Genomic DNA, 16408 nt, shown 5'->3' with positions numbered 1-16408 from the left:
CTGCTAACCTAGCACAAATACACTGTTTGTTGGACAGAAGTCCAACAAACCATAAAGTTATGCCGGGAAGACACACAGCTGACAACCTGCTAAACTAAACTAAATGTGCGGTGGAGACTTTTACTGGGAAAGTGGCTGCATGTCCGCGACACTACACGCAGCATCATAGCTGCTAAGCATATGCTAAAACAATACACCTTGTTTCTGTTAAACTTGTATAGTATTTCATTTATTGTTTACTTTCATTTCATAAAGCAATATCTGTGCAACAGTATCAATGGCATGCTGCTGAAGCTGTAATACATTTTTAGTGAGATGGATATACAATATATCACATTAGATATCCCTCATCAGGGATAATTGTTTTGGGAAACTGTTAGACTTGAAAGCAAAAAAAAAATGTTTTCCTCATAACTGGATCCTTGAAGCAGGTTACATGTAGTCCCATGAGGATAGGTTTAACACCACTATTGATTCATTCACAGATATTAACAGGTGTGAATGCATAAGGATGACTTTTCTACCCACTTATATTTTAGACAGTTACAACCCTTCACTCCCAATATATAAGACATGGGACACATGAAGAACGTTCAATTACAGCGAGACTTGCAATGGATACAAGACCTTTCTACATCTGACAAATGATGTAAGCATTCAGGAAGCAGTCGGGTGTTACTCGCCAGACACCATTTTCTGACAGCATGGTGCAGCCTGTGCCCTGGATGGATCTGTCTGGCTGCCCTTCTCCCCATTTGGTGAAGGTCAGAGGTCGTTTTTTCATATCGGCCTCAAAATTCCCCTCTGCTTTGTTGTTGTTGACGTTGATCCAGGCGGTTTTGTAATCGTCCCCGAAGAACTGAGTCAACATGTTGTTCTCCTCCTCGTTGTGGGGCAAAGCCAGCTCTAAGTTTCGTTGGGAGCAGAACTCGACAGCCCTGGAGAAAGAGTCTCTCTCCTTATAGGACACAAAGTATTTCTGACCAACTCTTCGGACAAAGTCATAGTTTATAGCTGACGAAAGAAAAAAACATGCAGCAAGTAAACACATCTGTTTTCCATAAAACTGTATCATCATCTTTGCATTGGCATGTAATATCACACACTCTTACCTGCTCACCGAGCTGAAACACATGCTTGTGTCCACTAGGGGTGGGCAATACCATCAAATTTGGTTTTGATCCAATAACAAGTAATACAGGGCCAAAACCGCCGATATTGATACAGATACTGATACTTTTTATAATTAAATCGGCTGCACCAGGTTCAGTTTTAGAGCTAGAGTGAAGGTACTGTTATCATATGAAACTAGAAAACCTAACGAATCCGGTGGTACCAATTTACCAAGTCATGCTAGCTTGTTGGGAAGAATGCTAAATAACGCTCCAAATTTTGGCTAAATTTGGCCAGGAAAAACTGTCATGGCCATTTTCAAAGGGGTCCCTTGACCTCTGACCTCAAGATATGTGAATGAAAATGGGTTCTATGGGTACCCACAACTCTAAAAATGATGGGTTTGAATATTTCTGCATACTGGGGTCCCTAAACAGTCTTGGAATTACATAAGTTGGGTATGACTGTAAAGCTGAGACTCTTGTGGATCCAATGAGCCCAACTGTATTCATGTGTGATGATGTTAGTCCCCATAGGAGACATTTCATGTAGTAAGACCATTTTTTAAAACTTTCCCTCACTGTATAAAGTGACCTGTGGTGACCTCTAGGATAATCACAAACTCATAAAACTTTACAGCCACAAACTAAAGACCTAGAGCATTCAGAGGATGGATGGCTTTCCTAGCTAGATTGACAATAAGGGGGTTCCCGAGCAGTATCCAGAACAGAAGTGCTAACCATCCAATCGGCGAAAAGAAAAATGCAATTCTTGCAGAAATCTCCAAATGTCAAATGTTTTTGAAACCAAATCACAGCATGGCTTTTTCTATGGTGTTCCTCAAGGTCTTGGTGTCTTAACGTGGTATTTTGGAGGGATTATTGATAATTTTTTTATCAATTCTCAAGTGGAAAAAAAAGGTTAAATTTAGCACCAAATCTGTGTAACAAATGGTATCAACCCAAAAATTTAACAACTTATGAGACATAATAGAGCATGGGAATGACCATCATATACTTCCATCATAATGTTGTAAGCTCTTATGCACTTTTACAATTTATTTTGAATAATTCATTAATTAAATAATTCAAGGTTATTTCTGATTTATGACTAGAACAACTTGACACAAAGTGCTGAGCTGCATCTCAAATTAATCTTTTCAGATGATGTACACCACTTCTATGTGACATCTACTGTTGACCTGCCACCTCCCCCTAAAGACCCCCTGTACTCCCCTAAAAAAGAAAAAAAAAACGGGTCTATTGTGGGTCTCAGAGGGTTAAGGCAAATAACCAAAATATGTTTTTCATTATTGTAAATTGAATGCGCAAACATAAAAAAAGACAAAAGTCTCAAAACGAGACGTAGGTATTGGTATAGTATCGATATTTTCGGATCGATCAGCCCACCCCTAGTGTCCACTTAACCATACTTTTGCTAAATTTTACTCCGTTAAAGTTCCAAATCCAATGTTCAAGAAAAAAACAGTTTAGACTATTTATTATTCCTTACATGTTTTGGAATTGTCCATTCAAAACATAATAATACAGTATATACTGTTAATGCATAAATAACGTTTGTCCTCGTCTAAATGAGATTAATGGAAAACAGTACAGCCTAATCACGCATATTTTGCTCATTGCTCCTCTCTCAAACATCCTATGTGCAGAAGAAGAAGAGGAAGGAACACATACTTCCAAAGTACTGAGGTAAAGGTACAATGTTAATACAAACAAAAAGCAGGGAACTCTAATAAAGCACTGTCTCCTGAAGAGTTGTAATTAATCACCATCCACACGCACTCACTTCCTTTAACACTCCATTGTGGTCCTTGAGTAGGACACTTACCCAGCTGTAACTTAGCAGTGATCCTCTTTAAAGTTTCAACGTCCCGGCTTACAGAACCAACGGGATCTGGATGAAGCAGAATAAGTTCAGTTACCAAAGTTGCAATAAATTGGTCTGGGTTTCAATATATCACTCACCATCATATATCTTCGGAGGATAAATCAAGCGGATAAACAATATTTATGATACTGTCAGACTGTCAGTGCGGTATAAGATGATGTTAACAACCTTAAACTGAGGGCAAACAAAAGGCTGTGTGTGTGTGTGTGTCAAACCCTTGTCTAACAACTAGTGCAAAATATCCTTGCACAAGAAGCAACAACTTTTTACAATAAAAAACAAAAGTTATACTATTTTCTGCATGCTGAATTGTAACAATTTATGTCTAGCAATTACTCAAATGATAAAAATAATTCAGTAAGTATAGGTATATTCTCTTAAAAAAAATCTCCTCACCTCGTCCACACATTACAACTGATCCAGGTGGTCCAACTAGTCCAGGTAGTCCTGCTGCTCCTCTTGCTCCAACTGGTCCAACTGATCCATGTTCCCCTGAAGAGCAGGTAAAAAGAAATTAAACAAGACTAAAAAGCCAAAGCCACACTAGAAAATTTGAAAAAAAATTCATGTTGGCTGGATAAAAAACACAGAGCCAACTTGCACATTCAACATTGCATCATGATACAACTTCCTCACAGAGAAAAACAAGAAAAACTTAACAAGAACCGTCAAGCATGCAACCAAAATCACCGGCAGATTTCATCACTAAGGACCCTTCACACCCACATCACCACCCCTTTCAGCCACTCCCATCTGGCAGCCACTTCAGAGCACCTCTGGCTAAATAGACTGTCGCTACCTTTGAATGCAGCTTTTCACACCGGCTCTCATTTATTTGTGGAATTGTTTGTGTTTTAATGTAATTCTATGTGACTCTTTCATGGATGCATGTCTTTATGGTGTTTGTGAGCCCCTAACCTAAGAACATTTTCTATCATTATGGGATAGACAATAATGTTTTTTGATTCTTAATTAATTTCAGTCTCCCTAGTGGGACGTACATTTTCAAAGGTTGGCCAGATGATAGCTCCAAAGTAATGGTCAAACGGCGGTACTACAACTTCCGTGTCTGTCACGTGATGCCATTGGGCCCAAAAACATTGGGAATGAGACGTCTGTAAATTAGCGGATCATTTTTTTTGAGGTAAATCAACTTCCCACTATGAACACTTGAATAGCCCTTATTTAAATCATTAGGTCCTAAAAGTTGTAAAATGGCAAGGCAAGGTAGCCTTTTTTGTATAGCACATTTCAGCAACAGGGCAATTCAAAGTGCTTTACGCAAACAATCAAGAACATTTCGACAAAGTGCAAAAGAACACTAAGCCATAATTAAAACAGCCATAAAAACATAAAAAAGTTAAAGATTAGAAAATAAGAACAAGCTAAAAATAAAAGCTAGAATAGAAGCTAAAATAGAGTATAACACAAAAGAGTAAAAGATATAGTGCATTATAAGATACTTATTTGGTTTAATAAAAGGCAGCAGCAAACAGGAACGTTTTAAGCTTTGATTTAAAGCTGAAGTAGGCGAGATCGGAGCAAATATGATTAAAAAAAGTTATTTTTATAAAACGGTCGCTATATCGTGACAGTAGTACATGAAACAGGTAACCTGAAAAAATCATGTGCCTCTGTGTCCTCCGGTGCTCCTACCGGCATCTGCAAGATTTCACAGACCGGAGGAAAACAGCCAGTAAGAACTGATCTGGCTGATCAAATATGAATCAATATTCTGTTACGTTAATGCCTATTTCTCTCCTCAAATGTTTTCAGAATCATCTTGTAGTGCACGGTTTATCTGAAAAATTAGAAAGGCCGCCATTGTGCAATCTGGTGAAGGAACGCCAAGTTCTGGTCACATGACCGGAGCATAGCCAATAGGAACGCTCTCTCTCTGAAATGACCTGTGATTTGTCAAAGTCTTCGTCACGGGCTAGATTTTTTAAATACTGAAAACAGAGCCATGAGAAGGAGCAGAAGTCTAGTTTTCTCTCAGAACACTTGAATTACAATATGCTAAAAGGTTATTATGGAATTTTTGCCCAATGATGCCAAAAATATATACTGCCTACTGCCACTTTAAGGTTATGAAAAAGATTATGGTTTGTGTTCAAATATTAATTTAACAACTTAACGTAACATAACAACCATAACAAAACCACTATAGTATAGTTGGGCTTAAAACTACTATGTTTGTACAGTGAAAATGACACTGAACATTGTGAACATGGGACACGAACAGCGGTCTCCTGGATGAAAGCCTTGTGTTTGTTGGACCAAACCACCTCCCCTCCCAACCGCCCGGTGTGTCTCTTTTCGCTATTTAAACTACGTCACTTGCTCTGACCGAATGCAAAAATTGCGACATTAAACGTATCCCTGGTTTGCTGAAACGTAAAATGCAAAACTTCTTTCCTGGCAACTGGGCTGATTTTTCTTTTCCGATGTTGATGAGTGTATTTCTGTCATAAATGTTGTGAAGTGTATAGGAGCTACTGGTCGCCAAATCTGCATGTGCCACCGTCACCATGGTAATGGTGGAAAGAACTACTCCACTGAAGCTAGGACTGTCCATCTCTTCCCGCAGGCTGAAAACCAGCTTTTCAGACTACACCTTGACACCTAGGACTCAATTCCATCTCAGATTAGGGATGTCCATAATTAACCGTTTAACCGTTAACCGACATTAAGCATTTTAACTGATTAACGCTATCGGTTAAAACGGTTAAAAGAAATGTTGATAATTAATTAAAAAGCTGAGTGGCTCATCTCCTTAAGGAGAATAGCTGGTCCACCTTAACAGCCCACATTAAGAGGCAGAGCCGGAGTTGCAGGATACAGGAAGTTGACTACGGTCTCTGGTTCGCTTGAGCGGAGCAGAGGAGTTGAAGTTTCGTAGCATTTATTCACCGACAAATAAACTGTACACACACTGCTACACCTACGTTCACAGCTAGAACGCCACCAACAACTTCACACTCACTGCCCACACACACACACACGGTCTGTTGGGAACTCGCTAAAGTTACGCAGACTACGTGTGCGACGGCGAGCACGAAGCCTGCGGCAATGCTAGAGCTGCTAACGTAGCACAAATACACTGTTTGTTGGACACTCGCTAAAGTTATGCCGGGCAGACAAAGTATCGTTACGCCAGGCAGACACACAGCTGACAACCTGCTAAACTAAACTAAATGTGCGGTGGAGACTTTTACTGGGAAAGTGGCTGCATGTCCGCGACACTACACGCAGCACCATAGCTGCTAGGTTAACACTCCCGGACGGTGAACTGCAGACTCTCGTCAACGAATATCTGTTGTGCTCCTGCAGCCGGTACACCGCTGCATGCGAGGCACAAATCTTGTCGGTTAACCGTTAATAATCGGTTAACGAGGGTCGGTTATCGGTCAAGAAAATCTTTTAAAATGAGCATCCCTATCTCAGATATAAAAAAAAGGCACTTGCAACGTAACTCTCTAACAAGCTGTTTATTTGGGAGGGTTGCACTTCCATATTTTATGACATCTAGCGCTTGTTCCTTTTGAATTTAAAAAGCACAATAATACCTTGCTTTGGCCAAAAGGATCTGCAGAAATGTAATGTAATTCAACATGACTCTAGTCTGGTCAGAAGTATTGTTGGGAGAACGGTTATGGTGAAGTAAATGATACCAACCTTTCTCACCTTTCGTGCCTGGAAAACCTGGAAAACCTGGAAAACCTGTTATTCCCGGATATCCTTTGTCACCTTTGGGACCAGGAGGACCATGAAGCTGACTGTAGCCAATAGGAGCCATCAGGCAGAGGACGCAGAATAGGAGACACCGTCTCATCTTCTGAATGCAGAACTGTAATGTATTTCAAATATAGTTAATAATTGTCCTATTTACAGGCTCCATGTGAAATATTTCATAATTTACAACAAAATGTTGTAAAACAAAATCAAAGTGATTCATTGCACAACTAAGATGATAATCATTTGCCACGTTTTGCAATTTATGTCTCCAGAATTTTCCATCTTGTTGGAAGTTATGGAATTTTCTATCCAAGTATGTAGTAAAGTTATTCAGAGTATCTGAATGACGTCAATCTAGTACCAGTTAGTGATAAACAAAAATGAACTCACAGTACAAACGTAGAGTTATCTGGATGTGTTGCTTCTTCACGGCTTCACGGCAAAGTGGCAAAGAAAATATTTCCCAGTCGAAAATATGAGACATGCAGTTCAGAGTAAATGAAAAGCATGATGAAACATGTTTTTACAGGATATGATCAAAGAAGGAGGAACCATACCTCCCTCTAGTCTGCAAAATACAGAGCTGAGCAACAACAGATTCCTTTGATTGTTTACCTTCTTCACAGAGCCATGCCAACTTGAAGTTGGCATAAAGAAGTTTCCCATTTACGGAAGTTATGTGCAATATTTTTCAAGCCATTTGAGAATGTCTATCATTTGAGAAAAACATGATAGTTGTCAAGGAGAAGTAGAGTCTACATCCTATGTTGTATCTAATTGTTCTCCAACTGTCTTCATCATTCTGAAACCATAACAACAAATTAGGGATGTCCATAATTAACCGTTTTACCGTTAACCGACATTAAGCATTTTAACCGATTAATGCTATCGGTTAAAACGGTTAAAAGAAATGTTGATAATTAACTCGTCACTTTAAGGAGAATAGCTGGTCCAGCTTAACAGCCCACATTAAGAGGCGGAGCCGGAGTTGCAGGATACAGGAAGTTGACTCCGGTCTCTGGCTCGCTTGAGCGGAGGAGTTGTAGTTTCGTAGCATTTATTCACCGACAAATAAACAGTACACACACTGCTACACCTACGTTCACAGCTAGAACGCCACCAACAACCTCACACTCACCGCCCACACACACACACACACACACGGTCTGTTGGAAACTCGCTAAAGTTACGCAGACTACTTGTGCGACGGCGAGCCTCCGGCAATGCTAGAGCTGCTAACCTAGCACAAATACACTGTTTGTTGGACACAAACAAACAAAGTTATGCCGGGCAGACAAAGTATCGTTACGCCGGGAAGATACACAGCTGACAACCTGCTAAACTAAACTAAATATGCGGTGTAGACTTTTACTGGGAAAGTGGCTGCATGTCCGCGACACTACACGCAGCATCATAGCTGCTAAGCATATGCTAAAACAATACACCTTGTTTCTGTTAAACTTGTATAGTATTTCATTTATTGTTTACTTTCATTTCATAAAGCAATATCTGTGCAACAGTATTAATGGCATGCTGCTGAAGCTGTAATACATTTTTAGTGAGATGGATATACAATATATCACATTAGATATCCCTCATCAGGGATAATTGTTTTGGGAAACTGTTAGACTTGAAAGCAAAAAAAAATTGTTTTCCTCATAACTGGATCCTTGAAGCAGGTTACATGTAGTCCCATGAGGATAGGTTTAACACCACTATTGATTCATTCACAGATATTAACAGGTGTGAATGCATGAGGATGACTTTTCTGCCCACTTATATTTAAGACAGTTACAACCCTTCACTCCCAATATATAAGACATGGGACACATGAAGAACGTTCAATTACAGCGAGACTTGCAATGGATACAAGACCTTTCTATATCTGACAAATGATGTAAGCATTCAGGAAGCAGTCGGGTGTTACTCGCCAGACACCGTTTTCTGACAGCATGGTGCAGCCTGTGTCCTGGATGGATCTGTCTGGCTGCTCTTCTCCCCATTTGGTGAAGGTCAGAGGTCGTTTTTTCATATCGGCCTCAAAATTCCCCTCTGCTTTGTTGTTGTTGACGTTGATCCAGGCAGTTTTGTAATCGTCCCCAAAGAACTGAGTCAGTATGTTGTTCTCCTCCTCGTTCTGGGGCAAAGCCAGCTCTAAGTTTCGTTGGGAGCAGAACTCGACGGCCCTGGAGAAAGAGTCTCTCTCCTTGTAGGACACAAAGTATTTCTGACCAACTCTTCGGACAAAGTCATAGTTTATAGCTGAAAAAAAGGCACGCAAATAAAAATCAGGAATTGCTAAAACACATTTTGTTTGTTCTTCCTCTGACAGTAAAATTACATATTATATAATATATATTAATATATATATATACCGGAAAAACAAAGTTCGGAAACTTGTGTTTGGTGGATTATTTCTCTGTTGTTACAATGCTAATTGGCATTGTATTTTACATCGTTGGAAAGCCTGTTTATTTGCCTTCGCAATGATGTCCAACTTGTAAGGATCATGCATTTGTGGGATGAGCAGCACAGCTGATTATGTGGGGAGCGCCTAAGAAAAATTTGCCAAAATGCTCAGCCAATGGTAAACAGTGTATTCTCATAAGGCTACCAGGAAGCCTGCAATGACTGCCCTTCACCGTCAGGCCCGTTTGCGCTGGTGTCGACATGTGGGGGAATGTCATGTTCAGTGATGAGTCCAGGTTCTGTCTGCAAAAGTTGGATGGCAGGGTCAAAGTATGGAGACGACGCGGAGAACGCTATGCTGATTGTTGCGCCGATGGAGTAACAGCTTTTGGTGGCGGAAGTGTCATGGTGTGGGGCGGCATCTCCCTCACTGGCAAAACAAGGCTTGTCATCATTGAAGGCCATCTCAATGCAGTGAGATATCGGGATGAGATTCTGCAGCCAGTGGCGATCCCATATCTCCACAATCTGGAACCTAACTTCATCCTCCAAGATGACAACGCTCGCCCGCACAGAGCCAGAGTTATCACAGACTACCTCCACAATGTGGGAGTAGAGAGAATGGAACGGCCTGCCAAGAGTCCAGACCTCAACCCAATTCAACACTTGTGGGATCAGCTTGGGCGTGCTGTACGTGTTATAGTGACCAACACAACCACGCTGGCTGACCTGCAACGAATCCTGGTTGAGGAATGGAACGCCATCCCACAGCAACGTGTGACCAGGTTGGTGACCTGCATGAGGAGGAGGTGCCAGGCTGTTGTGGCTGCGTATGGATCTTCCACCGCTACTTAGGCTCCTGACGGTGTATTAAATGAATAAAGTGTAAAATAGCCAATATGTCTTGTTTGTTCCTTGTTACTGATAGAGAGTTCAATCATCCAATCCACCAAACAACTCAAAACAAGAGTCAATTCCAACAGGAGAATACACTGTTTACCATTGACGGAGCATTTTGGCAAATTTTTCTGGGGCGCTACCCACATAGTCAGCTGTGCTGCTCATCCCACAAATGCATGATCCTTACAAGTTGGACATCATTGCGAAGGTAAATAAACAGGCTTTCCAACGATGTAAAATACTAATGCCAATTAGCATTGATACAACAGAGAAATAATCCACCAAACACAAGTTTCCAAACTTTGTTTTTCCAGCTTATATATAAAGCATACTTATGTATACTTTTGTTAGTATATTTCCTATGAGTACATAAAAAGTAAACTGAAAGTATTCTCTCTTATTTTAAGTTAAGTTAAATATACTAAGATTACACTTGAATAAACTTCTTTTTGGTAAGGGTCACTCCATGTAACACTCCCTTGTAATGTTTGAATGGGATACTTACCCAACTCTAACTTTGTATGGCTGTTCTTTAAGGTCCCAAGGTCACGGCTAATGGAGTCAGAGAGATCTGGATGAAACAGATCAAGTTCAGTTACCAAACTGGCAGTAAATTGGTTCCACATTGTGTCAGATGTACCCTCTACAAATGAAAAACTTATCTTCACTTCTTGCGCAAGTTCTCTTAATCTTATTCCAGAATTCACTCAATTTTCACTCTTTGCTTTCATGTATGTAACTTGACGTAAGTGTCTAAGACTGAATGAAGACTGAATGATTAATTGATAATACACATCGACAAACATTAAAACCCGGAAATGAGTTAGCATTTTAGCACTTCTGGTTCCTCTCGCCTGGAAGTCAATGGGTTTTTGGTTGTATGCCTGAAAAAAAGATCTGTGGTTAACACAAGCTGAAGAGATATTAACGTTTTGTTCCATGATATAAAATGCGTCAGTAAATATCCCACTTAACAAGTGGCTAAATGAGACTACTAAACGTCATCACGCCGACTCGTCCGCCTTAACAGCCTCGTTGTGTATACTTGTGCTCATGCAACTGTGGTGTAGTTTCTTTATAGCCTAACGATAGCTTTTTATTTTTTGCAATTGCTTTCACGCTTCAAAAATTACAAAACATGTAAGTATCATAAATGTGTGTTTGCCACAGAGCTTATTTTCTGCAATAATCCAAATTCCAATGGAAAAATCCCGTTGGCTTTTTGTCAAGGGAACCCAGTGCGATGCTAACTTCCTGGTTGGCCTACAATCATCTCTCCACTGCTCTATCAAAGTGTTGTTGTTTTGAAGGGGTACTTCAGTACCGCACATTAGACCAATTCGAAAAAGATGGGTCGAAATAAACACAGCCGAAGCCGTGATGTCCTGAATTTTAGTCCATAGTACAGGTCAAAGTAGCACTAGGACCAGGAAGGACATAGTCTATAAAAAGGGGTGGGAGGCTCACCTGTACTCTCGGGACACAGCCTCCACAAAAATTAACCACTAGGACCTTCAAAAAAGGTAGTGTTGTTACAGAACTGGGATGCAGACAGTGTACAAGTGTCCTCCGTTGAGTTTCTATCTAGACCTCTCAAACAACCAGTAAATCCATGCTGAGGTTTCTTTGTGCGGGACAATGAAAACACAGACATTTGCTCAAATTGTAGTACTTCTGCATCCTGCATTTTAGTAAATGATAAACAGCAGTTTCTCAGTTGGTGAAGGTAATTTTATAAAATATATGTATATGCTCTTTAAAATCTAGAAGATATATAACCTCGTCCACAGAATATAGCAGGTCCAGGTGGTCCCAGTGCTCCATGACGTCCCGATGGTCCAGGAAATCCTGTGTTGAAGAGCAGGGAGGGAAATAAACATAAAACAAGATTAAAAATCCATAGCCCCTTGAGGCTCGTATGTTTGTTGTCTATTTGAACACAAAATGTCTTATGGATAGAAAATTCAGACATTTTTGCGTCTGAGGGTTACTTAAGTCAAAAGGATTCATCCTCTGGTGAGCATGAAAGTATTCAGAGATTTGAATTAGGGCTGTCAATCGAATTTCAAATTCAAATAGTTAATTGCGATTAATCACAAATTAATCTGACTTGCCCAAAACTGCATGTGATTATCATAAAGTGAAGCATGTCTGTAAAGGGGAGACTCGTGGGTACCCGTAGAACCCATTTTCATTCACATAGCTTGAGGTCAGAGGTCAAGAGACCCCTTTGAAAATGGCCATGCCAGTTTTTCCTCGCCAAAATTTAACAGACTGACCAAAATACATTGTGCCCATCATAACTTTTGCAGGATGTTTTTTCTCAGCAAATGTCATGTCAATCCTTCCCTTATATTTTGAGATATCTTTTGTACAAAGTCTGATCTTCAGGTGGCCTTGTGATCATCACAGTGAGTCAAATGGAGAAAGTGTATAAGGAAGGTGACCTCAGAAGCTCTTCGGGCAGTGGAGAGAGATGGATTGCATGATTGTGGCTAAAAACAAACTCATCTGCCTGTCCAACAGGGGGTGCCAGAATTCAGACAAAAGACGACTGGAGTCTTGTAGAAAGAGTGTTCCTCGGAGCGTGATTGTGGAAGTCGATAGTACCCACCACGTGGCCCAGATGGCCCAGGTACTCCTCTGGGACCTGGGGGACCTCTGGGACCTGGATCCTGACTGTAGCCAGTAGAAGTCATCAGGCAGAGGACGCAGAAGAGGAGAAACATCCTCATCTTCAGAACGCAGAACATCATAATAATTATTTGAGCTATCATTTTTTATTGTTGCAGTACATTAGATCACCAGAGTAGACAATATTATCTGGTACAGAGAGGTAAACATTGCTGATAACCTGTTTGTCACTGGAATCAGGCTGCATCAGGAATATTGTTTTATCATAGTTTTCATCATATCAAATCGAAGGTGTTCATTTCAGAACTCAGTCTTTGGCTAATAAGAAGGACCACTTATTACAAATTATTTGTCTCCCGTTAGTTCCCAGTTCCTTGTAACGCTTCAGAAAAACTGATGGGCAATATATACAAATGCATTACAGCTAAATTTAATTCCAAAATGAAAATTAGAATTCTATTACAGCCTATCTTTTGTTCAGCACCAAGCATGCTGCTGTCAAATAATCCAAAAGGTTTTCATAAAACTAAATCTATTCCCAAATAGTAATAAACAGAAAGGAACTCACTGTATAAACGAAGAGTGATCCGCAGGATGTGCTACTTCTTTAGTACTTCCCAAGAAAAGCGATCGAGAACGCAGTTAGAGGGCATGTACAAGAAGTTCAGTCCAGAGTAAACAACAGATGTTGTTGTTTATGCTGATGATGTCATTTGGTCAAGAGTCCAAGAGCCTCCCTCCTCCCTGCAGAGCTTAAAGTGGATGGCTTTTCTGTATTTTCCTTAAAACACACACATACCATTTTCATATGACATTACAAATACGTTTATCTCTGTACCACTGCCTTGACCACTTTAAAATCAAACTGAAATATGAATTATCCTCTCTTTGTGTAAGGAAAGGAAATATCTTCCATGGAAAGAAAGCAACAAAAAAGATCTGAGGCTGACTCATTTGCAAACCATTGTTTTGATGAATAGAAAACATATTCGTGTTTTTTTTTCCTGATATTGACTAAAGCTCACCCACATCTTAATTATCTTAACCTCTTTTACCCGTTCGGCTGAGCTGTGTGTTAAAACACTGCCTTTAAAAACTTCATAAAATGCTGTGGTGGTCTTTTTTACGAACTAAACATTGTTGTCCTGTCTATTCTTCTCTTTCTGCTGTATTTAATAAAGCATGATGGCTCATCTACACACGTAAGTGTGACTACAGAAAAGTGCCCCTAATAGTTGGCACATTTGGTGAATTTCGCAGTGATGTTATATAAGTTCCTTAAAAATTACCAGATTCACGCCTTAAATAATCAGGAAGCATATTCTGTTGCATTTACAATTGCAACAGACTTAATGTTCCAGTTTAAATCACCCCCTGAATACCACAGACACCCCCACCCCCCCCCCCCCCCCCCCGACCCCGACTAAACCACTAACTACAAGAAGTAAGCTGTAGACTATTTTCACACCGTCATTGTCAGTTTTGTCATATTGTCTTTCTGCTCTATGTGAATCAGAATCATCAGAAATATTTCCCCCACTCAGGCACTTAGTGATTATGGCTCAAGCTTTGTTAATTAATATTTTTTTCAGAGTCAGAATAAGGAAATAGTGCACCCTGTCACCCTCTTTCCACTTTGGGTGAAGTTCCATGGCTTGAAAGTTACACATTAACACAGTGCAAATGTCTAAACAGCACAACTGTTGAAAATCATTCCAGTGTGTAAACAACTACAATCTGCTTAAAAAGATCTCACAAGCACGATTCAGAGTTATGAAACAGACACCTTTATTGACAGATGAAACTGTTTTCTTTTTAAAGTTGCTCGACGCCTTGCAGACAGGAAATCTGAATTTAAGTCTGGCATAAATGTCAAACTACTACAGATTGGCATTAAGGAAACATGGATGAGTTCCAAGACTTTTGTAACACACATAGAAATAAGTATCTGTTTTACTTGAGGATATATGTAGAAGGGCATAAAAGGTTACAGTTTGTGCCATAACCATAAAGCAGAGAACAACAAGCATCACTAAGCCACAGCAGTAGGCAACTCCAACACTATTTGAAATTTAGCCTCTGTAATTGTAACCGTAGTTGTTTGGGTTGTATGGGTTTAAACTTCTGACCGCCTCATTCATCTTTACGACCACGGCAATGATTGTAATAATGGCAATAAGGACCATGATGGAAAACAGGACTGTGGCCCAGATGTTGAGGCAGCGGGCAGTGGAGCCGTAGTGTCGGGCGCCCTGCAGATCTCCAGCCACCTTCCGGTCTCTGGCCTGGAAGGACAAAAGCACATTGATTTTTAAAAGTGGATTCATATTTATTCTCGACCTCAAGGTAATTTCAAAGTTGAGCATCGGCACAATCTCATATTCTCCTGCAAAAGCTTTAGATTCATGTTTGCTGTATTTTCATTCTGCAAATGAGATCGCTTACTCTCTTTTCCACCCATTCTCCCTTTTCCCATTCAGAATATAGCTTTCTTTACATAATTGCAGCAAAGTTTGCAACACATTTAAAGTCTCCGTTTTTTTTTATCACATTTATTCATATTCTTTTTTCCTTTTTCATAACTTCTTTGTATTTTATTGTTTCAATAGTTCAAACAGAAATCTTTAAACCTATAATATCTAAAATCTTAGAGAAGAATATTCCTTGTCCCCCAACTGCCCATCCTCTGATTGATTCTGGTCACGCACTCAGTGAGGGCTCCGTCTTACTAGTCTGTAAAAACCTTTGTTTTCCATTAACCCTATCTCTCCTTTGTAAGAACTGCTATTCGAGATTACAAGTTTTGCAATAAAACTCTTTTTTCCCCCAATATTCTTTGATAGTTCATTCCCCGTGAATGAAACTCACCTTGATAGAGAAGGTGAGAGCTGCCAGTCCGAGGCAGCAAGGGTTTGAGTACATAAAGCAGAGGAGTGACCAGATGATGTGGTCCTTGGGGGGCTCAGTGTTGATGTTCACAGTGGTGTACTGGACCGTTGTAGGTCCTCCATGCTGTCCATCATATGTCCCCTGTAATGGAACATTCTCAATCGGGTAACCTTCAGGATTCATCGCTGTCAGCTCAACTGTAGTCTGGATTATGGCCTGCAGGAAAATGATGCAAGAACTCGACTGAAACTGTAAGTGTTGATTTCCTCTCGAAGTGTTTTGGCGGTTAGCACAGGTCTTTTTTTTTCCCACCAAGAGCCAATGACGAAATGCAACACACTCCTGTTGGCTGTTACTATGACAAAGAACAACCCCGGGTGCTTCTGAGCAGCCCACTGCTCCTAAAATGCGTAGGATGGGTTAAATGCAGAGGTCAATTTTCATGTATGTACCTGTATGTATGACGAATGTAATTAAGTTTTGTTTTTTTAAGTTTAAAAAATATAGCACATGGCTTTTTGCAGTCTTATAAAAATCTCCTGAAGAGTTAAAAATACAGCATCCTGTCCATAAAACAGTCCTTTACATTTTGCACACATTAAAAAAAAATACTTGCTAATGAAGAGGGTGCCTAGGGTCTCTAGGGGTGGTGGTGCAGGGTGAAATATGACTACTAGAAAATGAAAACTAGAAAATTACAAATTTACTGACAAATGAAACTAAAACAACTACTGAGACTCAGGCCTCACAGACAGGAAATATCTATTTAATAACAAAGTCTGCATTTAAACTTGACTGCAGACAGCATGTTATGATT

General features: G+C 40.0%; 3 protein-coding genes across 4 annotated transcripts; all 3 read right to left on the bottom strand.

The window, feature by feature from the left end:
• Window positions 1-198: 198 nt before the first annotated feature.
• On the bottom strand, window positions 199-7295 carry LOC141766784 (mannose-binding protein C-like). 2 transcript variants are annotated; one of them, XM_074633943.1, is made up of 5 exons: window positions 7150-7295; window positions 6700-6871; window positions 3418-3513; window positions 2962-3027; window positions 199-1014 (listed from the first exon to the last, which is right to left on the bottom strand). In XM_074633943.1, exons 2-5 carry the CDS (start codon window positions 6854-6856, stop codon window positions 632-634), a joined length of 702 nt encoding a protein of 233 aa, XP_074490044.1. In that variant the 5' UTR covers window positions 6857-6871; window positions 7150-7295; the 3' UTR covers window positions 199-631. The 2 variants fall into 2 exon arrangements, with proteins under 2 accessions (XP_074490044.1, XP_074490045.1); XM_074633944.1 differs by having other exon boundaries at window positions 6709-6871.
• A 910-nt stretch (window positions 7296-8205) lies between these two features.
• On the bottom strand, window positions 8206-13400 carry LOC141766787 (mannose-binding protein C-like). Its single transcript, XM_074633948.1, has 5 exons — window positions 13271-13400; window positions 12683-12803; window positions 11848-11916; window positions 10574-10639; window positions 8206-9021 (listed from the first exon to the last, which is right to left on the bottom strand). The coding sequence occupies exons 2-5, from the start codon at window positions 12801-12803 to the stop codon at window positions 8639-8641; spliced, it is 639 nt and encodes a 212-aa protein (XP_074490049.1). The 5' UTR covers window positions 13271-13400; the 3' UTR covers window positions 8206-8638.
• Window positions 13401-14473: 1073 nt separating this feature from the next.
• Window positions 14474-15857, bottom strand: LOC141766792 (dispanin subfamily A member 2b-like). The gene is made up of 2 exons (XM_074633953.1): window positions 15571-15857; window positions 14474-14987 (listed from the first exon to the last, which is right to left on the bottom strand). Exons 1-2 carry the CDS (start codon window positions 15772-15774, stop codon window positions 14775-14777), a joined length of 417 nt encoding a protein of 138 aa, XP_074490054.1. The 5' UTR covers window positions 15775-15857; the 3' UTR covers window positions 14474-14774.
• Between the last annotated feature and the right edge of the window lie 551 nt (window positions 15858-16408).

This window comes from Sebastes fasciatus, chromosome 4 (assembly GCF_043250625.1).
Source record: "Sebastes fasciatus isolate fSebFas1 chromosome 4, fSebFas1.pri, whole genome shotgun sequence".
NCBI classification, from domain to species: Eukaryota; Metazoa; Chordata; class Actinopteri; order Perciformes; family Sebastidae; genus Sebastes; species Sebastes fasciatus.
The sequence above is the reverse complement of the archived record's forward strand: the minus strand, read 5'-3'. Positions and strand labels throughout refer to the sequence as shown.